Genomic DNA, 22,682 nt, shown 5'->3' on the forward strand with positions numbered 1-22,682 from the left:
TAATTCTTAAATGAATAATTAATGAATTATTAAATAAAAAATAATATAAACCCATTAGACGTTAACATCACTAAAAGATTTTTTTTTTTTAATTTTCATTTATTTTTGGCTGCGTTGGGTCTTTGTTGCTGCACACAGGCTTTCTCTATAATGGTGGAGGGGGGGGACTACTCTTCGTTGCGGTGCACGGGCTTCTCATTACGTGGGCTTCTCTTTGTTGTGAAGCACGGTCTCTAGATGCATGGGCTTCAGTAGTTGCAGCACGCGGGCTCAGTAGTTGTGGCTCGTGGGCTTAGTTGCTCTACGGCATGTGGGATCTTCCCAGATCAGGGACCAAACCCATGTTCCCTGCATTGGCAGGCGAATTCTTAACTACTGAGCTGCCAGGGAAGCCCCTAAAAGGTCTTTTTTGGAAAATGTTTCAAAAAAAAAAGAAGAAGGGCATTGTTTTACGTTTGCAAATCTCTTTAACGTCTGCCTGTTGAAGACGGCTGGATTCTCCTGTCCCCTTTTGCTTTCAGTCTGTTGTGATATACAAGTCATGTAGCCTCTAGAAAATTCTAGTGAACCCTTGTGAGAGAATGAGAGTGAAAAGGCAAAACATTATTAATGACAATCATATTGACCTCGATGCTACAAAAGAGCCTCAGGAGCCGCAGGGGTCTCTGCCACCACACCTGAGAACCAGCACTCTGGATGGTCTTCTTTTGTTTTTAAGGCCCCTCAGGCTTCTCAAGCTTTTATGTTTATGACTCTGTCGTAAGGTTCATTTTTCAATAAAAATAAGCTTGTTCATTCTAGAAAACTTGGAAAATAAGGGGGAAAAAAAGGATAAAGACAAAAAAAATCAGTCCTAATCCCAATACCAGACATAATTACTGTCCAATTTTTTAGTATTTGCTTTGTGCGTTCACTCTGTGTGTGTGTTTGAGTCATACCTCGTATAATATCTTTGTAAAGTAACAGTATATTGTCATTAAATATATTTCAAAAGTATCTTAGGTATATAATGGTCTATCATAAATGCATCATAATTTAACTTCCTTTACTGGTGGACATTTATTATTTCTGCTTTTTCAAACTATAAATAATACTTTCAGAAACATTCTTTTACATAAATCTTTGTATGTGGAATGTAGATATAGAACTAAAAGTATCATTTGGTTTTGCCTGGGAAATGCATGTGGGACATGAAGGGGTTAAAATCTGCTGCTGTTCTTTAGGTTTTGCTACTACTAATGGATGCTTGTTTCTCCCCCAAATGAAAGTGTGTCCTGTGCAGCTTCCTTGTAAATCCTCCCTCTTGGTCCCTGTAGCTGCAAAGTGGGAGAGCTGACGTCAGTCCTGATGGGCATGCGCTAATAGAAAAATTCTATTTCTGCGGTGGTAGGTGGATGCATCCTCCTTCGCAGAGGTGTCTGGCTGAGTCATCTTGTGAGCTCTAGGTAGATTTCCCTTGTGGCAGAGCTGCCACTTCAGAGAGTCTTCTTGGAGATAGAATTTATTCCTGGGGCTGCCCAGGGAGAGCCTCTCACCTGCTTGGTTCCCACAGTGCTATCTGCAAACCTCCCAAGCCAATTCTTTGACTTTATAGTTCTGCCAGACAACCTGACCTTTGATCCTTTGATGGGAACAATACAGTGTAGGAAGGAAAAGAATATTTATGGATGGGCATTGTCAGGAGCTCAGAGCACACACGCATCTCAGTGGGAACATTTCACACTGGTTTCATATGTTTTCTCTTTTTATCCCTTTTTTTTTAATTGAAGTATAATTGACCTACTGCTGTGTTAGTTCCTGGTGCACAACATAGCGATTTAATATTTCTATACATTACAAAATGATCATCACACTAAGTCTAGTTACTGTCTGTTACCATATGACTTTATTACATTACTATGTTTCCTGTAATGTACACTTCATCCCTGTAAATCAATCTCTCTTACCTATTTCACTCATCCCCTTATCCCTTCCCCTCTGGCATCCACCTGTTTGTTCTCTGTATCTATGAGTGTATTTCTTTTCTTTTTTAATGTTTGTTCATTTGTTTTTTAGATTCCACATATAAGTGAAATCATGGTATTTGTTATATTATTTCACTTAGCATAATACCCTCTAGGTCTATCCATGTTGTCACAAGTGGCAAGATTCCTTTTTTTTAATGGATGAATAATATCCCACTGCATACACACACACACACACACGCACACACACACGTACATACACAGACCACATCTTCTTTATCCATTCATCTGTCAGTGGACACTTAGGTTGCTTCCATATCTTGGCTATTGTAAATAATGCTACAGTGAACATAGGGGTGCATATATCTTTTCAGATTAGTGTTTTGTTTTCTTTGGGTAAATACCCAGAAGTGGAATTGCTGGATCATATGGTAGTTCTATTTTTAATTTTTTGAGGAACTTTTCCATAGCAGCTACACTAATTTACAATCCCACCAATAGTGCACAAGTGTTCCCTTTTCTCTGCATCCTTGCCAACACTTGTTATTTGTTGTGTTTTTGATAATAGCTGTTCTGACAGGTATGAGGTGATACCTCATTATGGTTTCACTTTCCGCTTGCCTGATGATAGTGATGTTGAGCATCTTTTCATGGGTCTGTTGGCCATCTGTATGTCTTCTTTGGGAAAATACCTATTCAGGTCTTCTGCCAATTTTTCAGTCAGGTTTTTGGGGTTTTTTTATGTTGAATTATATGAGTTCTTTGTATATTTTGGATATTAACCCCATCTGATATATTCTTTACAAATATCTTCTCCCATGCAGTAGGCAGCCTTTTTGTATTGTTGGTAGTATCCTTCACTGTGCAAAAGCTTTTTGTTTGATGTTGTTCGATTTGTTTATTTTTGCTTTTGAATCCCTTGTCTGAGGAGACATCCAAAAAAAAAAAAAAAATTGGGGCTTCCCTGGTGGCGCAGTGGTTGAGAGTCTGCCTGCCAATGCAGGGATCGCACGTTCGTGCCCCGGTCCGGGAGGATCCCACATGCCGCGGAGCGGCTGGGCCCGTGAGCCATGGCCACTGAGCCTGCGCATCCGGAGCCTGTGCTCCGCAACGGGAGAGGCCACAGCAGTGAAAGTCCCGTGTACCGCAAAAAGAAAAAAAAACAAAATTGATAAAAAACTGCCGTCAAAGAGCATATTGCCTATGTTTTCTCCTAGGAGTTTTGTGGTTTAAGGTCTTAGATTTAAGTCTTTAATCTATTTTGAGTTTATTTTTTATATGGTATAAGACATGAGACTTTTGCATGTGGTTGTTCAGTTTTCCCAATAACATTTATTGAAGAGGCTGTCTTTTCCCCATTGCATATTCTTGCCTCCTTTATCATAGATTAAATGACCATATAAGCATGTGTTTATTTCTGGGCTGTCTATTCTGTTCCATTAACCTATATGTCTGTTTTTGTGCCAATGCCATTTTGGGTTTTTTTGGGTTTTTTTGTTTTTATGCGGTACACGGGCCTCCCACTGTTGTGGCCCCTCCCATTGCGGAGCACAGGCTCCGGACGCGCAGGCCCAGCGGCCATGGCTCACGGGCCCAGCCACTCGGCGGCATGTGGGATCCTCCCGGACCAGGGCATGAACCCGCGTCCCCTGCATCGGCAGGCAGACTCCCAGCCACTGCGCCACCAGGGAAGCCCCTGCCATTTTGTTTTAATTACTGTAGCTTTGTAGTATAGTTGAAACTCAGAGAGTGTAATACCTTGGGCTTTGTTCTTCTTTCTCAAGATTGTTTTGGCTATTTGGTGTTTTTTGTGTTTCCATATAAATTTTAGAATTATTCTAGTTCTGTAAAAAATGCCATTGGTATTTTTATAGAGTTTGCATTGAATCTATAGATTGCCTTGGGAAGTATGGTTATTTTAACAATATTCTTCCAATCCATGAGCACAGTATATCTTTCCATTTGTTTCTGTTGTCATCAATTTCTTTCATCAGTGTCTTATAATTTTCCACGTATAGGTATTTTACCTCCTTGGTTAGATTTATTCCATGGTGTTTTATTCTTTTTGATGCAGTTGTAAATGGGATTGTTTTCCTAATTCCTCTTTCAGATAGTTTGTTGATACTGTATGGAAATGCAGCAGATTTCTGTATAGTGATTTTGTATCCTGCAACCTTACTGAATTCATTTATTAGTTCTAACAGTTTGGTTGTGTCTTTAGATTTTCTATATATAGTATCATGTCATCTGCCAACAGTGACAGTTTTACTTCTTCCTTTCCGATTTGGATTCCTTTTATTTCTTTTCTGATTGCTGTGGCTAGGACTTCCAGTACTATGTTGAATAACAGTGTCAAGAGTGGGCATCCTTGTATTGTTCCTTATCCTGGAGGAAATGCTTTCAGCTTTTCACCATTGAGTATGATGTTAGCTGTGTGCTTGTCATATATGGCACATATATGTGCCCTGTATTTAGTATGTTCCCTCTATACCCACTTTCTTAAGAGTTTTTATCATGATTGGATGTTGAATTTGGTCCAAAGCTTTTTCTGAGTCTATTAAGATGATCATGTGATTTTTATTCTTCTGCTTGTTAATGTGGTGTATCATCATGTTGACTGTTCTGTGAATATTGAACCATTCTTGCATCCCTGGGCTAAATCCCACTTGATCGTGGTATATGATCCTTTTAATGTATTGTTGAATTCGGTTTGCTAATATTTTGTTGAGACTTTTTTCATCTATGTTCCTCAGTGATATTGGCCTGAGATTCTTTTTTGTGTGCTGTCTTTGTCTGGTTTGGGTATCAGGGTGATGCTGGTCTTGTAGAATGAGTTTGGAGGCATTCCTTCCTCTTCAGTTTTGGAAAGGTTTGAGAAGAATAAGTGTTAACTCTGATTTAAATTTTTGGTAGAATTCACCAGCGAAGCCAGCTGGTTCTGGACTTTTGTTTGTTATTACTGATTTAGTTTCATTACTGGTAATCGGTCTGTTCATATTTTCTGTTTCTTCCTGATTTAGTCTTAGGAGATTGTACATTTCTAGCAATTTATTCATTTTATTGGCCTGTAATTGTTCATAGTAATCTCTTATGATCCTTTGTGTTTCTGTGGTGTCAGTTTTAACTTCCCCTCTTTCATTTCTGGTTTTGTTTGGTCCCTCTCTCTCTTCTCTTGATGATTCTGACTAAAGGTATATCAATTTTGTTTTTCTTTTCAAAGAAGTAGCTCTTAGTTTCATTGCTTTAGAATTTCTTCTGCTAACTTTGGGTTTTGTTTTTTCCTTTTCTAGTTCCTGTAGGGATAAGATTAGCTTGTTTGAGATTTTTCTTGTTTCCTGAGGTAGGCTTGTTTCACTGTAAGATTCCCTTAGAACTGCCTTTGCTGCTTCCCATAGATTTTGAATCGTTGTGTTTACATTTTTATTTGTCTCCAGGTGTTTTTGAAATTCTTCTTTGGTTTCTTCATTGGTGCACTGGTTGTTGAGGAGCATATTGCTTAGCCTCTGTGTTTTGTGTTTTTTGAAGTTTTTTTCATGTAGTTGATTTCTAGTTTCATAGTGTGGTTGGAAAAGATGCTTGATATGATTTCAGTCTTCTTAAATCTACTGAGACTTGTTTAGTGGCCTAGCATCATGTGATCTATCATGGAGAATGTTCCATGTGCACTTGAAAAGAATGTATATTCTGCTGCTTTGGGCTGGAATGTTTTTTATATATATATATATATATGCGCACCATTGGGTCTAATGTGTCATTTAAGGTGTTTCCTTATTGATTTTATGTCTAGATGATCTATTCAATGATGTGAGTGGGGTATTAAAAGTCTCTTAATATTATTGTATTGCTTTCGGTTTCTCCCTTTAAGTCCATTAATGTTTGCTTTATATATCTTGGTGCTTCTGTGTTAGGTGCATATACATTTATGTTACATCTTCTTGCTGGATTGACCTGTTTATCATTATGTAATGCCCCTTTTATTAGTCTTTGTTTTAAAGTCTATTTTGTCTGAGTATAGCTTTTCATTTCATAGAATATCTCTTTCCATCCCTTCACCTTCAGTCTGTGTCTCTCCTTATTTCTGAAATGAGTCTTTTGTAGGCCACATGTAGATGGGCCTTATTTTTTAATCCATTCAGTACTCTATGTCTTTTGAGTGGCAAATTCAGCCCATTCATATTTAATATCATTATTTTATAGGTATGTACTTATTGCCATTTTCTTAATTATTTTCTGGTTGTTTTTGTAATACTTTTGGAAAAGTTAGCGAACAGTCTTATGGGAGTTCCTTTGTATGTAACTAGTTGCTTTTCCCTTGCTGCTTTTAAGATTCTTTATCTTTAATTTTTGCCATTTCGATTACAATATGTCTTGGTGTGGACCTCTTTGGGTTCATCTTATTTGGGACTCTCTGGGCCTGCATGTCTGTTCGTTCCCCAGGTTAGGGAAGTTTTCAGTTATTATTTCTTCAAACAGTTCTCTGCCCCTTTCTCTATTCTCAAGTTCCCTATTATGTGAACATTAGTGCACTTGATATTGTCCCAGAAGTCTCTTAAACGATTTTCTTTTCTCTTTTCTTTTTTCTGTTTAGATTGGGTGATTTCTACTACTCTGTCTTCTAGTGTGCTGATCTGTTCCTTTGTGTCAACTAATCTACTCTTGATTCCTTCCAGTGTATTTTCTGTTTCAGTTACTGTGTTCTTCAGCTCTGGTTCTTCTTTATATTTTCTAACACTTTATTAAAAAACTTCTAACGTCTCACTGTGTTCCATCCATTCTTCTCCCAAGTTCATTGAGCATCTTTATGGTCATTACCTTGAACTTAGCAGGTCAATTGCCTGTCTCCCCTTTGCTCAGTTCTTCTGGGGTTTTATCTTATTCCTTTGTTTGTAACATATTCCTCAGTCTCCTCATTTTGCCTAATGCTGTTTTTATTTCTGTGTGTTAGGTAAGTTGGTTACATTTCCCAATCTTGGAGAACTGGACTTCTGTAGGAGACGTCCTGTGGGGCCCAGCAGCACACACCCCTCTGGTCACCAGATATATGCTCTAGGGTCACCCCCTTTGAGGGCAGCATGGACCCTTCCATTGTGGTAGAGCTGACTACCACAGGAACACTGGTAGGTGGGGCTGCCAGGTCACCTACCCAAGTGTGTGGGTCTTGACTCTACCATGTCTCTGCCCCACTCCTTCTCATTGTGACTCCTTCATATCTTTAGTTGTGGAAGATTATTTTCTGCTAGTCTTCCAATCATTCTCATCTATGGTTGCTATATCTACAGTTGTAATTGTGGAGTGCCCATGGAGGAGGTGAGCTCAGGGTCTTCCTACTCTGCCATCTTGGCCACCCCCCCCACCCCCCGTTTTTTGGTTAATGAAATAGTCCTCACATCCGTTTGCCAGTCATTTCAAATATCCTCACCTGCTTCCTCTGCCCATTTGATACTGATCTTCATGTTTACATAAATGGCATCTTGCATATTTTTTTTAATAAAGGAGGCTTGGATAGGTTGAGGTCTGCATGCGTTTAAGAACAGTAGTCAACTAAACTCGAGTGTTAGGGCCTCTCGTAAGATCACATGTCACTACTGGTGGCTGGGTTAGGGGACTCTGAAGTTGCAGAGGAACGGGTACACATCAGACTCTGGTGTTAGAGAAAGAGATGGCCCACAGGTAAAAGCTGTGTACTTCACCTTTGGGAGAATTCAGATTCCCAGGAATTAGACAGCTCAGTCAGTCCAAATGCTGCTGTCCCTGCCCTTCCTGCCTGTCATTAGTCCCCTGGAGAGGTGAAAGTCGGCACTTGGTGTATATTTTGAGTGAGGAGAAACCGTGTGTGTGTGTGTGTGTGTGTGTGAGATGTATTTTTGATTAAAAATGATTGTTTTACGTTTTTTTACTTCTTAAAGTTATTTGGTCACTTTAGACTGCAGTGATGTAAATAAAAATTCAAAAGAAAACGAATAATGGTGATCACTAAAGGCTGTTTTGACATTTGACGTCTGGGACCGTTCCACCAGACTGGCAGGGGCACATGGTGCTGCGGGCCTGCTGGCCAGGGTGACCCTGACCCTGGGTGTCACCATCCAATCCTGGGCCGTGCACAGGGGTGGCACTGCTGCCCAGTGTGGCCTCCTAGCCCCTGCCTCTGCACAGCACGATGGCAGCACCCTCGTCCCCCCAGTTTACAGGGAGCCTGACTGAAACCCCTCTGTTTGCTCCCAGCTTGCGGACTCACTGGTACCCATGGAGATCAAGCCTGGCGTTTCCTTGGCAACCGTCTCGGCCGTGCTGCACACTAAAGATAACAAGCACATCCTCCAGGTATTGTCGGGGAGGGCGAGGGCCCTGAGATACAGCGGACCTGCGGGAAGAACCCTGTGCAGGTGGGGGCCCTCCCCCCAGCGCCTCGTACCTCACTTCATGGCACGTGTGCGCCTTGGGGGCAGCTCTTTGGGCCCTTGTCTTCACCCCCGCCCCGAGAAAAACCCCCTTCAGGGTTGGGCTGTGTTGCTCTTGTTCCTCTGCATCACGTGCCCATAGCGGCCACTTAAAGTGCGCTGGACCCCGGGCCAGGGCCCTACCGGGTGTTGTCTTATTTAATCCTCACAAAGTTCTCTTTACTATCACCGTCTTAGAGGCAGTCTCTCTGCCCTTCATTTTCTTGACAGAAGGACTGTAGCCAGTCAGTCTGACCCCACAGCCAGTGTTCTCGGAGCTGCTGCCCCTTCATAACCGACACGGGTTATGAAGACCTTACGCAGACAGCACTGAGATCAGTCAGCTGAAAATTAAGAATAGATTTTGATAAAAGGAAGGTATCTTTGCCGAATAAGGTGTTAATTCTATGTGGATAGTTGGCTTTAGCTTGTGTGCATTATGTGGAAATCCAGCTGGAGCCCCAGCTGATGGTGACCCTGAACGCAGGCCCAGGGCCCTTCCAGGAAGCGGGTCCCGTGGGCCGGGTAGCTTCACTCGGGCTCCCGGGCGACTCCTTGATGAGATCCCTGTTTTCCTCCCACCCAGCCCCCGCCCAGGCCTGCGCAGCCCACAGGCGGCAAGAAGAGAAAGCGGGCCAGTGACGACATTCCAGACTGCAAGGTTTTGAAGCCTCTGCTGAGCGGCTCTATCCCCGTGGAGCAGTTCGTGCAGACGCTGGAGAAGGTGAGCGGGTGGGGTGCGCCGTCTGAGGCCCCGCGGCCCCGCTCCCGGGAGCGCGTGCTGCCGCTGTTCACCGCCTCCAGTGTCTGCGCTGCTGGCCCTGCAGCATCTGCTTGCTCCTCGGTCATGGCGGGGACAGAACCAGGCGAGGGCCACGGAGACTTAGAGGAGAGCGGGCCCCCCTTCCCCCCAGCACCAGGCTGCCCCCCACCCCCACTTCTCGTGGGAACCAGACCAAGGAGGGGCCTTTCTTTCTTCGAGGACATAGCTGTGACAGATGGGGCAGGGGGACGGCCAGGAGAAAGAAGGGTCTGCCCCCTCTAGAGCCCCACTTTCCTATGAGAAGACCCCTTGCTGTCAGAGCTAGCATGGCCAGGTCAGACGAGATACAAGTCTCGGGCGAGACTCGGGGGCACAGGGGTCACTGATGCCAGATCCGCAGGCACTCAGGAAGCAGAGCCAGCGATTCCCAGACCGGGTGGGAGGAGAGAGAAGCAGGCAGTCATTGTGGAGGATGGTGGTGCCTGCACTGGCTCAGCGGCCATCCCGCCCCTTGTCCCTGCTGGCTGCTCCCCACAAGGCACAGATTCCATGACTACAAGTAAAAAGAAAAAAGTTGAACCTGAAAAGATTTTGTAATTCTGGCTTTAGTCACAGGACTTCAGAGATCCCTGTTTTGGCATCAGAATTATAGAATCCTTTATAGAAAAGAGGAGGAATTGGCTAAAGATAATATTATTCGTGTTGCTTCTTGCAAGAAGAACTGCAACTATAGTAGATCATTACAGGAAAAGAGACTTTCTTCTGTTAAACTATTTACTGCCTTTTGTCCAAACTAAATAACTCAGTCGCTGAGTTCTTTCAAATCTTAAAAGCTTTCTCTTTATTGGGAATTGTTTTCTTCAGTAGTCGTTTAATTTTCCCTGAAGGGAGGGCCTTCCCCGAGTCGTGTGGCTCTCCTGGCCCCTAGTGACATGGGGACACCCCGTGGGAATTACCCCAGGGAGCTCCATGTGCCGTGATCACACCAGTAGCAGCTTCCTCCCGACCGTGCTGCGCCCCCCGGCCCTGCTGACAGGACTCACGCTTGACTTGTTTCTTAAAATCTTCAAACAGCTTGCTTTCCCAGAAAGACTTTGTTTAGCTCTTCTGCCTGGGTGCTCGGGAGTTGACCCCTAGGCCCCGACCCTAGCTACTCCCCCCACCATTTCTGCCCCACCGCCTTTGCAGGAGGAATATCCGTGGCTGCCCCAAACTACACGTGAGATTTCCAGAGCCAAGTGTGGAGAATCTCCCTAGGTCACGTTCATTTACCTAGCCTGGGTCCTTTCCAGGCAAATTAGTCCTCTTTCCATTTCTTTTCTTCTTTCTCAACTTGACATGTGATGTGTAAGAAAATTCTGAATTAGCATTGGAGGTGGCCCTGGAGAAGTATTTGATATGCTGCCTTATCTGTCTTCTCCCTTGGGAGGAATTTGCCACATCAAAAGGTCAGTGGTATCTTGCTGTGAAGAATGGCATTTTCCTGGGACAGGATGGAGTTTTACCAGGGACCACAGGCGTGGTATGGAGGCTGGTGTGGAACAGCCTGGCATCCCAGGCTCCTGAGCTCAGGTGCTTAGATGTGCTCCTCAGATAAAAGCTTAAGCAGGTTGTAGGAATTCTGCTATGTTTTGCATGAGATATTTGCATGTTTGGGGGCTTCAGTTTGAATTCTGTTGCTGTAGCTGGTCCTGTGATTAGTCTGTAGAATTGTACTGAGTGTCCAAAATGCCAGTTTCTAGGATGTTCAGTTTAGTCAATTCTAGGAAGCGTGATTTTAGAACTCTCAGTTGCTGAAATATCCTCTGGCTTTTCAGAGCACCCAACATCCTCCTGTCCCTTTTCTTTTGGAGCAGCATGGCTTCAGTGATATTAAGGTGGAAGACACAGCCAAGGGCCATATCGTCCTGCTACAGGAAGCTGAGACACTCATCCAGATCGAGGAAGATTCGACCCATATTATCTGCGACAATGACGAGATGCTCAGGGTACGGCTGCGGGACCTTGTCCTCAAATTCCTACAGAAGTTCTGAGTGGAACACGAAAGCCATCTCCACTTCCCTGAGACCCTGCTGCAGTCCTTCACTGTGGCTGCCCAGCACCCAGCGGAGGAAGGCCATGCAGCCTGGCAGGTCTCTGTGGTGGTGGTCTCTGGCTTGAGCAACATTCTCAGGAGTTACGGCCAGAATCTCCCAGTCTGGCTTCTTGGTACTGTTTCAGGCAAGAGCTTTTCCTTTAACCTTCAGCCTCGTCTTCTTCCCAGTCCTGCCTCTCTCAGGTGGCCAGGCAGGTGAGGCAACAAGCTGAGGAGAAGGCTGAGAGCTACAGCAGCTTTCCAGGAGGTTAATAGTGGACGGAGAGGTAAAAAGATGAGGACTTGTGACCTGTTTTTCATGGTTTCACAGGCCTTGGGCAGGGGAACTAGTCTTTGAGTTTGTTTTATTGTCTACAGTGCTGTACCTGATAAGAAAGATGATCCCCCAGAATTAGCAAAATGAACCCATCTATCTGTATTTTACAATGTGAGCTCATTTTGTTAATAAAACTTATTTTTTATAGAAGTAGCTGTGTTCTGGTAAACCTACAATTTATATAGCCATTTAGTATCTGAAAGAATATGAAAATATACAGAACTGAACTTAGAAAACACCACAGCAAATTTTAGTTTGGTATGTGCATTAGTATATTTCTTAAATTGTACGAACGGGTGCTTAACTTCATCTGAGCTGTGTCAGTATGAGAAACACCAGCACAGAGCGCTGACACTGACCTTGACCTTCTGGGGGAGGGCCTGAACCAGCATCTCAGGCTCCACCCACAACCCTCCGCTCACCACTGCTTCTCCCACAGATGATCAGGATTCTCCGCATTGCGCTGAGCAGTAAACTCAGATGCCTGTGTCTGAAATAATGGAATTGCTTAAAACAGGTATTTACATCAACTCTGAGATAGCATCAGTTGTAACACACATGCCAATTTTGCAAGTATTAAAATGTGGAGAGTAGCATACAAGTCTTAGAACTGGCCAGCAGTAGAAGTAGACGCTTACCGTCTTTTCGGACCAGTTGAAATTCAGTCGGAGGTCAGTCCAACCTGGCCAGCAGCAAAGCATCACAAAGGGCTTTAGTGACCCAAGAACTGTAACACTATAGAACTACTTCCTCAGGTTTCATGGAGAGCTGGCTGTCCGTTCTGTCTCTGGAATGGACACGTCAGTGGGAAGCAGTTCTTCATTAGAGGAGGAAAAAGGCAACTTCATTTTTGCCATCTCCAACTTTGCCAGCCTTGGGCCCAGGAATGGTTCAACCGTTCTCTGTTTCCCAATGTGCAGGTCATTCCAATCGAGGGGCCCAGGGTGTGTCTACAGAATAAACTTCGGGAGAGGATTAACATTACAAGAGACGGACATGCCATGGTTATGAAAATTTAGTTTTGTTTTTAGCAGGAGAATTGTAAATATGCAGCACATGTAGGCATACTTCCTAGTAAAACTTGAGAGAAATCAAGTTTTTTAAAAGTTTTCTTAACATCTTGAAAAATGCAAATGCAGTATGAAATAGAAAAATCAAAATGGTTATTTTACTTAAATGTTCCAACAATGATACGTCCAGGAATGACTTGGATTTGTCCAAGTTGGATTTCTGTTAAGGGCTTGATTAATCCCAGGGGATCAGTGAGAGGTGCTTGAGAGGTGGTTACTAAAGAGGCAAACAGTCCATAAACTGATGTGCAGGAAATAAGAAATGATGACGGTTCTAACTGTCATTACCACCTACTTCATGGCAGAAGCCAGAGAGAGGAAGAAGCAAAGAATCATTTGTTAGAGCAGAGAAATCTAGAGCTGGCCCTCCCAAGTATTAGGAGAGAGCAGTTATGAATAACTCTACGTAGAGTTCAGGTATTTGGATACCAAACCAGGCTGATGAATAGAAGACCCAGAAGAAATGGTGGGACCTGCTGTTAGCGCTAGAATTATACCACCCATAGTGGCTTTGTTATTTGGAAATGCAGCCCGCTGACTATTCACACCGATCTGGGGAAGAGACTGACATTTAGAAAAATTTCTACTCATAAGCCCAACAAACGCCTAATGATTAAATAGTAATTGAAAAAACATTAAAAATAGTGAGGAGGGACCTGATTTTCTTATTTCTTTTGATCTTTCTGCAAAGTAGTATATCTATTGCTGTGTAGCAAATTAGCCCAAAATTTAGTGGCTTAAAATAGCAAACACTTATTATCTCACTGCTTCTGTGGGTCAGAAATCTGGTGTGGCTTAGCTGGGCGCTCCTGGTTCAGGGGCATCTCTCCACAGGGCCACAGTCAAGGCGCTGAATGAGGAAACTGAGGTACAGCAATTAACTTTCCCCAAAACCCATCGCCAGTAAGTGGCTTCTGCCTTACCTTAACATCGTGTGTGAGCACCAGGGGTCAGGAGCTGGGGAAGGGACTTGAGGCGTATCGTCCATTTCTTTTTAAGTAATGGTAACAACTATTTGTCGTCTTGACCCCTGGAGAGCTTGAAGCCTTTGGGCCTCACCGTTGTCCTATAGAGGCAGAAGTTGGCTTTTCCAAACTATAGACATACCTTGGGGATATTGCTGGTTTGGTTCCAGACCACAACAATAAAGCACATGATCACAGTAAAGCAAGTCACATGGATTTTTCCGTTTCCCAGTGCATATAAAAATTATGTTTATACTGTAATCTATTAAATGTGCAATAGCATTATTTTTTTTAAAGAAGTGTACAGACCTTAATTTTAAAATAATGCTGCTGGGGAAATGGCACTGATAGACTTACTTGACGCAGGGTTGCCACAAACCTTCAATCTGTAAAAAAAAAAAAAAAAAAAAGCAGTATCTGCAAAGCACAATAAAATGAGGTTTGTCTGTACAGTGAAGTATCAACAGAAATGAGAGTGCAGAAACCTCCAAAGCTGTATGATCATACATTCATGTGAGCCAAGCAAACTGGTGAGGAAAGGGAGCTACTTTCCTTTGGCCCAAGTCCAGTTTTTCCCCTACAGCCATGAGGAAACTTGAATGCTGTCTCATTGTTTTCATGCCATACTGTGGGAAGGTAGAAAACCTCTGATGTCCCCAAATTCACTGCAGTGGAACTATGGGTAAATTACTCTTTTTCAAACCTAGAATGAGGTAAAAATAACCAACTACAGTTCTGACAGAAGTCGCAACTAAATTATGGAGATAGGCAATGTAGAACTGAGCCAAACATGTCTATTCTTGCAGGAGGCTGCAGCCAACACTGTTCTTGGATCCCATTTTAGGTTTAATCACATCATAGAAGCATTTTACCATCTATAGATTCAATGCCATCCCTATCAAAATTCCAATTGCATTTTTCACAGAAGAAAAAAGTCAAATTTGTATGGAACCAGAGAAGACCCTGAATAGCGCCCCCCCAAAAAAAAAAATCATGAGAAAGAAAAACAAAAGCTGGAGGCACAATTCCTGATTTTAAGCTTTAGTACAAAGCTATAGTAACCAAAACAGTATGGTACTGACAAAAATAGACACACCGGCCAATGGAACAAAATCGAGGGCCCAGAAATAAACCCACACATATACAGTCAACTAATATCGACAAGGGAGCCAAGAAGACTCAATGAGGGAAGGACAGTCTTGTCAGTAAGTGGTGTTGGGAAAACTGGATAACCACGCACAGAAGAATATCTTACACCACTCATAAAAATTAACTTGAAAAGGAATAAAGACTTAAATGTTTAAGACCCAAAACTAGAACTACTGGAAGAAAACGTAGGGTGAAAGCTCCTTGACATTGGTCTTGGCAACAATGTTTTGGCTATGACACCAAAAGTACAAGCAACAAAAGGAAAATAAACAACTGGGACTACATCAAACTAAAAAGCTTCTGCATAGCAAAGGAAACCAGCAAAATGAAGAGGCGACCCAATGGGAGAAAATGTTTGCAAACTATCTGATAAGGGGTTAAGAGCCAAAATATATCAGGAACTCATACAAATCAATAGCAAAAAAAGTGGGCACAGGACTTGAATATACATTTTTCCAAAAACATACGAATGGGCCAAAAGGTACATGATAAGGTATTCAACATCACAAATCATTACCGTACACACACACAATGGAATATTATTCAGCCATAAAAAGGAAGGAATTCCCATCTTTTACAACAACATGGATGGACCTTAAGGGCATTATGCTAAGTGAAATAAGTCAGACAAGCACTATATGTTCTCACTCATGTAGAATCTAAAAGAGCTGAACTCAAAAGATAGAGTAGAATGGTGGTTGCCAGGGGCTAGGATAGGAGGTGGGGAAATGGGGAGATACAAATGTCCAGCTATAAAATGAATAAGTTCTAGGGATCTAATGTACAGCATTGTGACTGTAATTAACAATGCTGTATTATATACTTGAAAGCTGTTAAGAGAGTAGATCTTAAAAGTTATTACCACACAAAAAGGTAATTATGTGACAGGATAGAGTTAACCTTATTGTAGTAATCATTTCTCAGTGTATATGTGTATCAAATCATGTGTACACCTTAAACTTACATATGCTGTACGTCAATAATATCTCAATAAAACTGGGAAAAAATTACATGTATTAAACTTAAGCATTTTTTGAGTCATAGGACCACAGATCTTTGAAAGGTGTTTTGCCCACATCTTGTCATTAAACATGTGGAGTATTTCTTCTCTCCCTTATATTGTTATCTGAGGCCACTAAAAAAAATAGGAGTGTATCCTCTGCATGATAATTCTTATGTTAGCAGAATTTATCCTTTACCCTTCTCTACAATAAACCACAATAGTAATTTCTAAGGCATTTATAAGTCTTCATGACATACAACGATGAAATCAGTCACAAATGAAAACTCACTTTAATGCACATCATTACAGTAATTTGGGGTTACTAAACACACCAACTAAAAATTTGATAACATTTTTTAGAATATCTAATATAAATTTTTAATCTAGTAACTAATTACACTGCTCACAATATTTTGAAAATAAAGAACTTTGTTCTTTATTTTTGTTACAAAGTCTTTTCCAATCATCTATAGGCCCTTCCAGCCATCAGTATTTATTAAGCACCTATTATATCCTGTGCATTGTGTTGTCTCCGATGACTTTTAACTCACCAGAATAACAGACAAAATACAAGTTTCTCCCAAACTTCTCACAAGTATAGAGAAGCAGATTTCCAGGAACATGAGCAAAATATTGTTTAAATAGAAAATCATACATAGAATTAATAAGTTAGCAAGATTGCAGAATACAAGGTTAATATACAAAATCAACTGTATTTTATATATTAGTAATAAATAATTAGAAAAAGAACTTGTTAAAAAACAGCAATTCTACTCTTAATAGTGTGAAAAGACACAGGAATAAACTTTTGAAAAAGATGTGTAAGATCTCTACACTAAAAGTCTCAAAATTGTGATGACAGAAATTAAATAAGATCAGAATACATGAAGAGATATATCATGTTCATGGATTAGAGACTCAGTATTATTAGTATTTCAATTCTACACATTGATATACAGATTCAATACAATCTCATCAAAATCCCAGTGGATAACAAAAAAAAGTGTTTTTTTAATGGGCAAAGGACTTGAATAGACATTTCTCTGAATAAAATATACAAATGGCCAATAAGCACATGAGAAGGTATTGAACATGATTAGTCATTAGGGAAATGTAAATCAAACTGTCAATGAGGTATCACTGCACACCTACTAGGATGGCAATAATTTTTAAATTATTAATTACAAAACAAAATAAGTAATGGAAAGGATGTGGAGACACTGAACCCTTGTGCACTGCTGGTGGAAATGTTAAATGGTACAGCTGCTGTGGAAACTGTTGGCAGTTCCCCCAAAAATTAAACGTTGAGTTACCATATCCAACAATTCCACTGATCAGTATATACACAAAAGAATTGAAAGCAGGGACTCCAGTATGTTTGTACATCCATGTCCATAACAGTATTTATGATGGCCAAAATGTGGAAGTAACCCAAGTATCCTTCAACAGGTGAATGGACAAAATATTTTATGCCATAACTATACACGCACAATGAAATACTGTCCAGCCATAAAAAAGAATGAAATTCTGATACATGCTACAACATGGATGAACCTTGAAAACATGCTATATAAAATAAGCCAGACAAAAAAGACTTAATACTCTATGATTCCGTTTAAATGAATATCCAGAATACGCAAATCCATAGAAACAAAATAGAGGTTATCAGGAGCTGAAAGGAAGGGGGGATGGAGAGTTACTGTTTAATGGGCACAGACTTTCTGTTTGGGAATACAAAAAAGTTCTGGAAATAGCTAGTGGTGATGGTTACACATTGTGAATATACTTAATAATGCCACTGAATTGTACACTTAACAGTGGCTAAAATGCCACATTTAAATTGAAGTTAGAACACATCCTCTCACCATACACAAAAATAAACTCAAAATGGCTTCAAGACTTAAACATAAGACATGACACCGTAAAGCTCCTAGAAGAGAACACAGGCAAAACATTTTCTGACATAAATTGTACCAATGTTTTCCTGGGTCACTCTACCAAAGCAATACAAATAAAAGCAAAAATAAACAAATGGGACCAAATCAAACTTACAAGCTTTTTGCACAGCAAAAGAAACCATTAAAAAACCAAAAAACCTACAGAATGGGAGAAAATATTTGCAAATGATGCAACCAACAAGGGCTTAATTTCCAAAATATACAAACAGCTCATAAAACTCAACAACAAAAAAACAAACAACCCAATTGAAAAATGAGCAGAAGACCTAAATAGACATTTCTCCAAAGAAGAAATACAAATGGCCAATAGGCACAAGATGCTCAACATCACTAGAGAAACGCAAATCAAAACTACAGTGAGGTATCACCTCACACCAGTCAGAATGGCCATCATTAAAAAGTCTACAAATAGCAAATGCTGGAGAAGGTGTGGAGAAAAGGGAACCCTCCTACGCTTGGTGGGAATGTAAGTTGGTGCAGCCACTGTGGACAAAAGTATGGTGGTTCCTCAGAAAACTAAAAATAGAGTTACCATATGACCCATCAATCCCACTCCTAGGCATATATCAAGACAAAACTCTAATCCAAAAAGATACATGCACCCCTATGTTCACAGCAGCACTATTCACAATAGGCAAGACATGGAAACAACCTAAATGTCCATCGACAGATGAGTGGATAAAGAAGACGTGGTACATATGTACAATGGAATATTACTCAGCCATAAAAAAGAACAAAATAATGCCATTTGCAGCAACATGGATGCAATTAGAGATTACCATACTAAGTGAAGTAAGCCAGAAACACAAATACCACATGATATCACATACATGGAATCTAAAATATGACACAAATGAACCTATCTGCGAAACAGAAGCAAACTCAGAACAGGCTGGTGGTTGCCAAGGGGGAGGGACTTGGGGGAGGGATGGAGTGGGAGGTTGGGTTAGCAGATGTAAGCTTTTATATAGAGAATGGATAAAGTCCTACTGTATAGCACAGAGAACTATCTTCAGTATCCTATGATAAACCATAATGGAAAATATTTTTTAAAAGAATGTATATGTATGTACATATACATATGTATGTATGAATCACTTTGCTGTATAGCAGAAATAAACACAACATTGTAAATCAGCTACACTTCAATTTTTTTTAATTTTTAAAAAGTGGCTAAAATGGTCATTTTAAGTTCTGTGTAATTTACAAGAATTTTTTTTTTAATTGTCAATTCCAGCAGGATAGAAAATCATTTTTTTTTAGAAAAAAAATTGACAAACTAATTCTAAAATTTATATAGAGAAATACAAAGTAACTATAATATCCAAAGCAATTTTGAGAAAGATGATCAAGTTGTAGAACTTACACTACTTTATTTCAAGACGAACAAGAAAGCTACATTAATTCAGACAATCTGGTACTAGTAACAAATCAGCATGACAGGAAAGAGAGCTCAGAATACCCACACTTACACAGTCATTACGTTGTCCACAAAGGCCCAACCAATTCAGTGGAGAAAGGAAATTGTTTTTAACAAATGGTGCTGAAACAACTAGATATTCATGTGCAAAAAAAAAAAGAGAAAGAAAAGAAAGAAAGAGGACTTCCTTGGTAGTGCAGTGGTTAAGAATCCACCTGCCAATGCAGGGGACACGGGTTCGTGCCCTGGTCTGGGGAGATCCCACATGCAGCGGAGCAACTAAGCCCGTGCACCGCAACTACTGAGCCTGTGCTCTAGAACCCTCAAGCCGCAACTACTGAGCCCACGTGCCACAACTACTGAAGCCCATGCGCCTAGAGCCCGTGCTCCACAACAAGAGAAGCCACCGCAATGAGAAGCCCGTGCACCGCAAACAAAGAGTAGCCCCCCTCGCCACAATTAGAGAAAGCCCGCACACAACAGTGAAGACCCAACGCAGCCAAAAATAAATAATTTTAAAAAAAAGAATAGAACTCTGACCACTACCACACACCACACACAAATATTAACTTGAGATGCAGCCTAGACCATACAGCTTTTAGTGGAAAAATTAAAAGAATATCTTCATGACTTTGGGTAAGCACAGGGTTCTTGAGTCACAGAAAGCAATGACAAAAAAGAAAAAAGTTCTAAATTAGATCTCATCAAAATGAAAAGCTTCTGCTCAGCACACGATACCATAAAGAAAATGGATAGGCAACCCCCAAATTGGGGAAAATATTTACAGCACATACATCTGACAATGGACTAGTATCCAGGGTAAACAATTCCCACAACTCAACAATAAAAAGAAAAACAATACATCCATACAGTGGAATATTATTCAGCAATAAAAAGAAATGAACTGGGCTTCCCTGGTGGCCTGCCGATGCGGGGGACGCGGGTTCCTGCCCCGGTCAGGGAGGATCCCGCGTGCCGTGGAGCGGCTGGGCCCGTGGGCCGTGGCCGCTGGGCCTGCGCGTCCGGAGCCTGTGCTCCGCGACGGGAGGGGCCGTAACAGTGAGAGGCCCGCGTACCATCAAAAAAAAAAAAAAAAGAACTATCAAACCACAGAAAGATGGAGGAACCTTAAATGCATATTGCTAAATGAAGGAAGCCAACCTGAAAAGCCTATATATTGTATGATTTTAACTGGCATATGACATGACATTCTGGAAAAGGCAAAACTAAAAAAGACAGTAAAAAAGAACAGTGGTTGCCAATGGTTGGAGAGAGGAATGGGTGGGACACAAAGGACTTTTAGGAAAGTGAAACTGTTCTATAGATACTGTAAGTGGATACAGGTCATTATACTTTTGTCAACTCCCATAAGAATATTCTGCACAAATAATGAAGCCTAACATAAGCTATGACTTTAATTAATATGTCAATACTGGCTTATCAATTGTAATAAATGTACCACACTAATGCAAGGGGAAAATGGGGGAGGACAAACTGTACTTTTCACTCAATTTTCCTCTAAACCTAAAACTGCTCAAAAAAATTAAAAATGTTTGTCACACGGTGTGTGGGATGTTAGTTCCCCGACCAGGGGTTGAACCCGGGACAAGGCAGTGAAAGCACTCAGTCCTAACCACTAGACCACCAGGGAATTCCCAAAAATGTATTTTTTAAATAAAGCAATGATAAAAAAAAGAAGACAAACCAAAACAAAGTTTAATGGGCAAAAATTTCACAAAGGAAATACATATAAATGGAGTAAGCACATGAAAAGGTACTTATCATTAGTCATCAGGAAAATGCGAATTCAAACTACGAGATACCATTACTCACCAACCAGAATGGCTAAAACAACACGGCCTGACACCACCACTGGCGAGGCTGGCGAGGATGTAGAGCAACTGAAACACAAAATTATTGGTGGGAATACGAATGAGTACGATCACTATGGAAAAAGGTCTGGCAGTTTCTTATAAAACTAAACATGTGTATCCCTACCTTATCACACAACAATTATACGCCTAGGTATTTACCCGAGAGAAAAACATAAATCCACAAGAAGACTTGCACATGAATGTTCTTAGCAGTTTTATTCGTAACAGCCAAAAACTGGAAACATCTCCAGTGCCTATCAAGAGAATGGACAAATGTTGTTAATCAAGGGAATACCTCTCTCAATAAAAGGAACAAATTACTAATACGTGCAACACTGGATGAATCTCAGAAACACACTTGAGTTTCTAGAAGCCTTGCACAAGAGTAAAAATTGTATGACACTATATGAAATTCTAGGAACAGGAAAACTAATCCAAGATGAAAGAATAAAATCACTGTGGGGTGGACGTGGAGATTGACTAGGAATGAACATGAGGAAACATCCTGGGTTTGACAGAAATGTTCTATATCTTGATGGGGTTGGTTACACAAGTGTATGCATTTATCAAAAGTCAAGAGAAAGTACACTTAAGATTTGTGCATTTCAATGTATAAATTTAATATGGAAATTTTACATTAAACACATAGAAACTAATATTGACCTCCAGTTAATGATGTGTGTGCTTATGTATTTAGAGGGAAGTGTATTAATGCCAGTAATTATATACTTAGAAATGCACCAAAAATAGGATGGATAAAAGGGATGAAAAAAAAGAATAGAGGAATAAAAAAAATGGACAGAGGAATGAATCTATAGATAGCTTTATAAAGCAAGTGTAGTAAAATGACTGTTAGGTATACAGGTTTACAGTATAAAAATTATTTAAACTTCCCTGTACATTTGAAATTTTCCATAATTAAATATTAGGACCAATAGGTTAAATAAAATCTAAATAGATTAAGTTCTCACATAACAACCCTACAATACGACCAAGATTCGTACTCTTTCGCAATATGAAGACAAATGAAGAAGGATAAAACAATTTGCCTAATTAAAACAGGTCAAGAAACAGGTGAAATTTAACAGCAACCCAAGGCTGGTCCTAGTGCAAGGCTTCCCACTGTGCTTCATGATCTCTTCTGGAATCCATTCTGGGTGTTTAATTCTTCTTGCCATGCTCTCTTAACCCCCTTTGTCAATGAAGATTTAAATAATAAAAATAGTGAATATAATACTTCTTAGCTGTTGCTTGCCAACTTCCTGCCACACTCTGGTAATACCACGTTAGCTATATTCCCAAAGCACCATGGTACTGATTACTCTTCAGCTTGTTGCCAGCTATGATTTCTATGTGACCCCCCCCTTAATTTTGTCGTCAAATCATTTCATTCATCAAAAAACTATTTCGCAAGGAGGAAGAGAGGGAGGGAAAAAACTGTTGAGCACTTAAGTGCTCTATTCTCAAGAGGCTTGCAAGCTGGTGTGGGAAGCAGACCCATAACCATTACAGTGTGCGGTGAAGTAAGACAGGTCAGCTGCTGTAACAGGAGGTGGGCCAGGGGCGGTGGCGGCCGTTAGAGGGGGACAAGCAACTTCTGAGAAGGGAGGGTTTCTTGAAGGCAATGCTTCAGCTGAGCCTGGAATGAGCTGGAATGCAGAAAGTGCC

At 40.9% G+C, this 22,682-nt stretch overlaps 1 protein-coding gene and 1 long non-coding RNA gene across 3 annotated transcripts in view; one reads left to right on the plus strand and one right to left on the minus strand.

Moving 5' to 3' along the window:
* The window catches only part of INTS9 (integrator complex subunit 9), a 111,902-nt gene extending 97,999 nt beyond the window's left edge, over positions 1-13,903 (plus strand). The window contains exons 15-18 of one of the 2 annotated variants that reach the window (XM_033429841.2): positions 8,187-8,285; positions 8,988-9,125; positions 11,021-11,152; positions 12,015-13,903. In XM_033429841.2, coding sequence (XP_033285732.1) covers positions 8,187-8,285; positions 8,988-9,125; positions 11,021-11,152; positions 12,015-12,074 — 429 coding nt within the window. In that variant the 3' untranslated portion in view covers positions 12,075-13,903. Of the gene's footprint in view, positions 1-8,186; positions 8,286-8,987; positions 9,126-11,020; positions 11,726-12,014 lie in introns of those variants that run through there. The other variant, XM_004270711.3, reaches the window with a different exon arrangement.
* Positions 160-12,060, minus strand: LOC125964593 (uncharacterized). The gene is made up of 2 exons (XR_007477736.1): positions 11,935-12,060; positions 160-570 (listed from the first exon to the last, which is right to left on the minus strand). It is a non-coding gene; the product is annotated as an uncharacterized LOC125964593 (long non-coding RNA).
* Positions 13,904-22,682: the final 8,779 nt, after the last annotated feature.

This window comes from Orcinus orca, chromosome 6 (assembly GCF_937001465.1).
Source record: "Orcinus orca chromosome 6, mOrcOrc1.1, whole genome shotgun sequence".
In the NCBI taxonomy this organism is placed as follows: Eukaryota; Metazoa; Chordata; class Mammalia; order Artiodactyla; family Delphinidae; genus Orcinus; species Orcinus orca.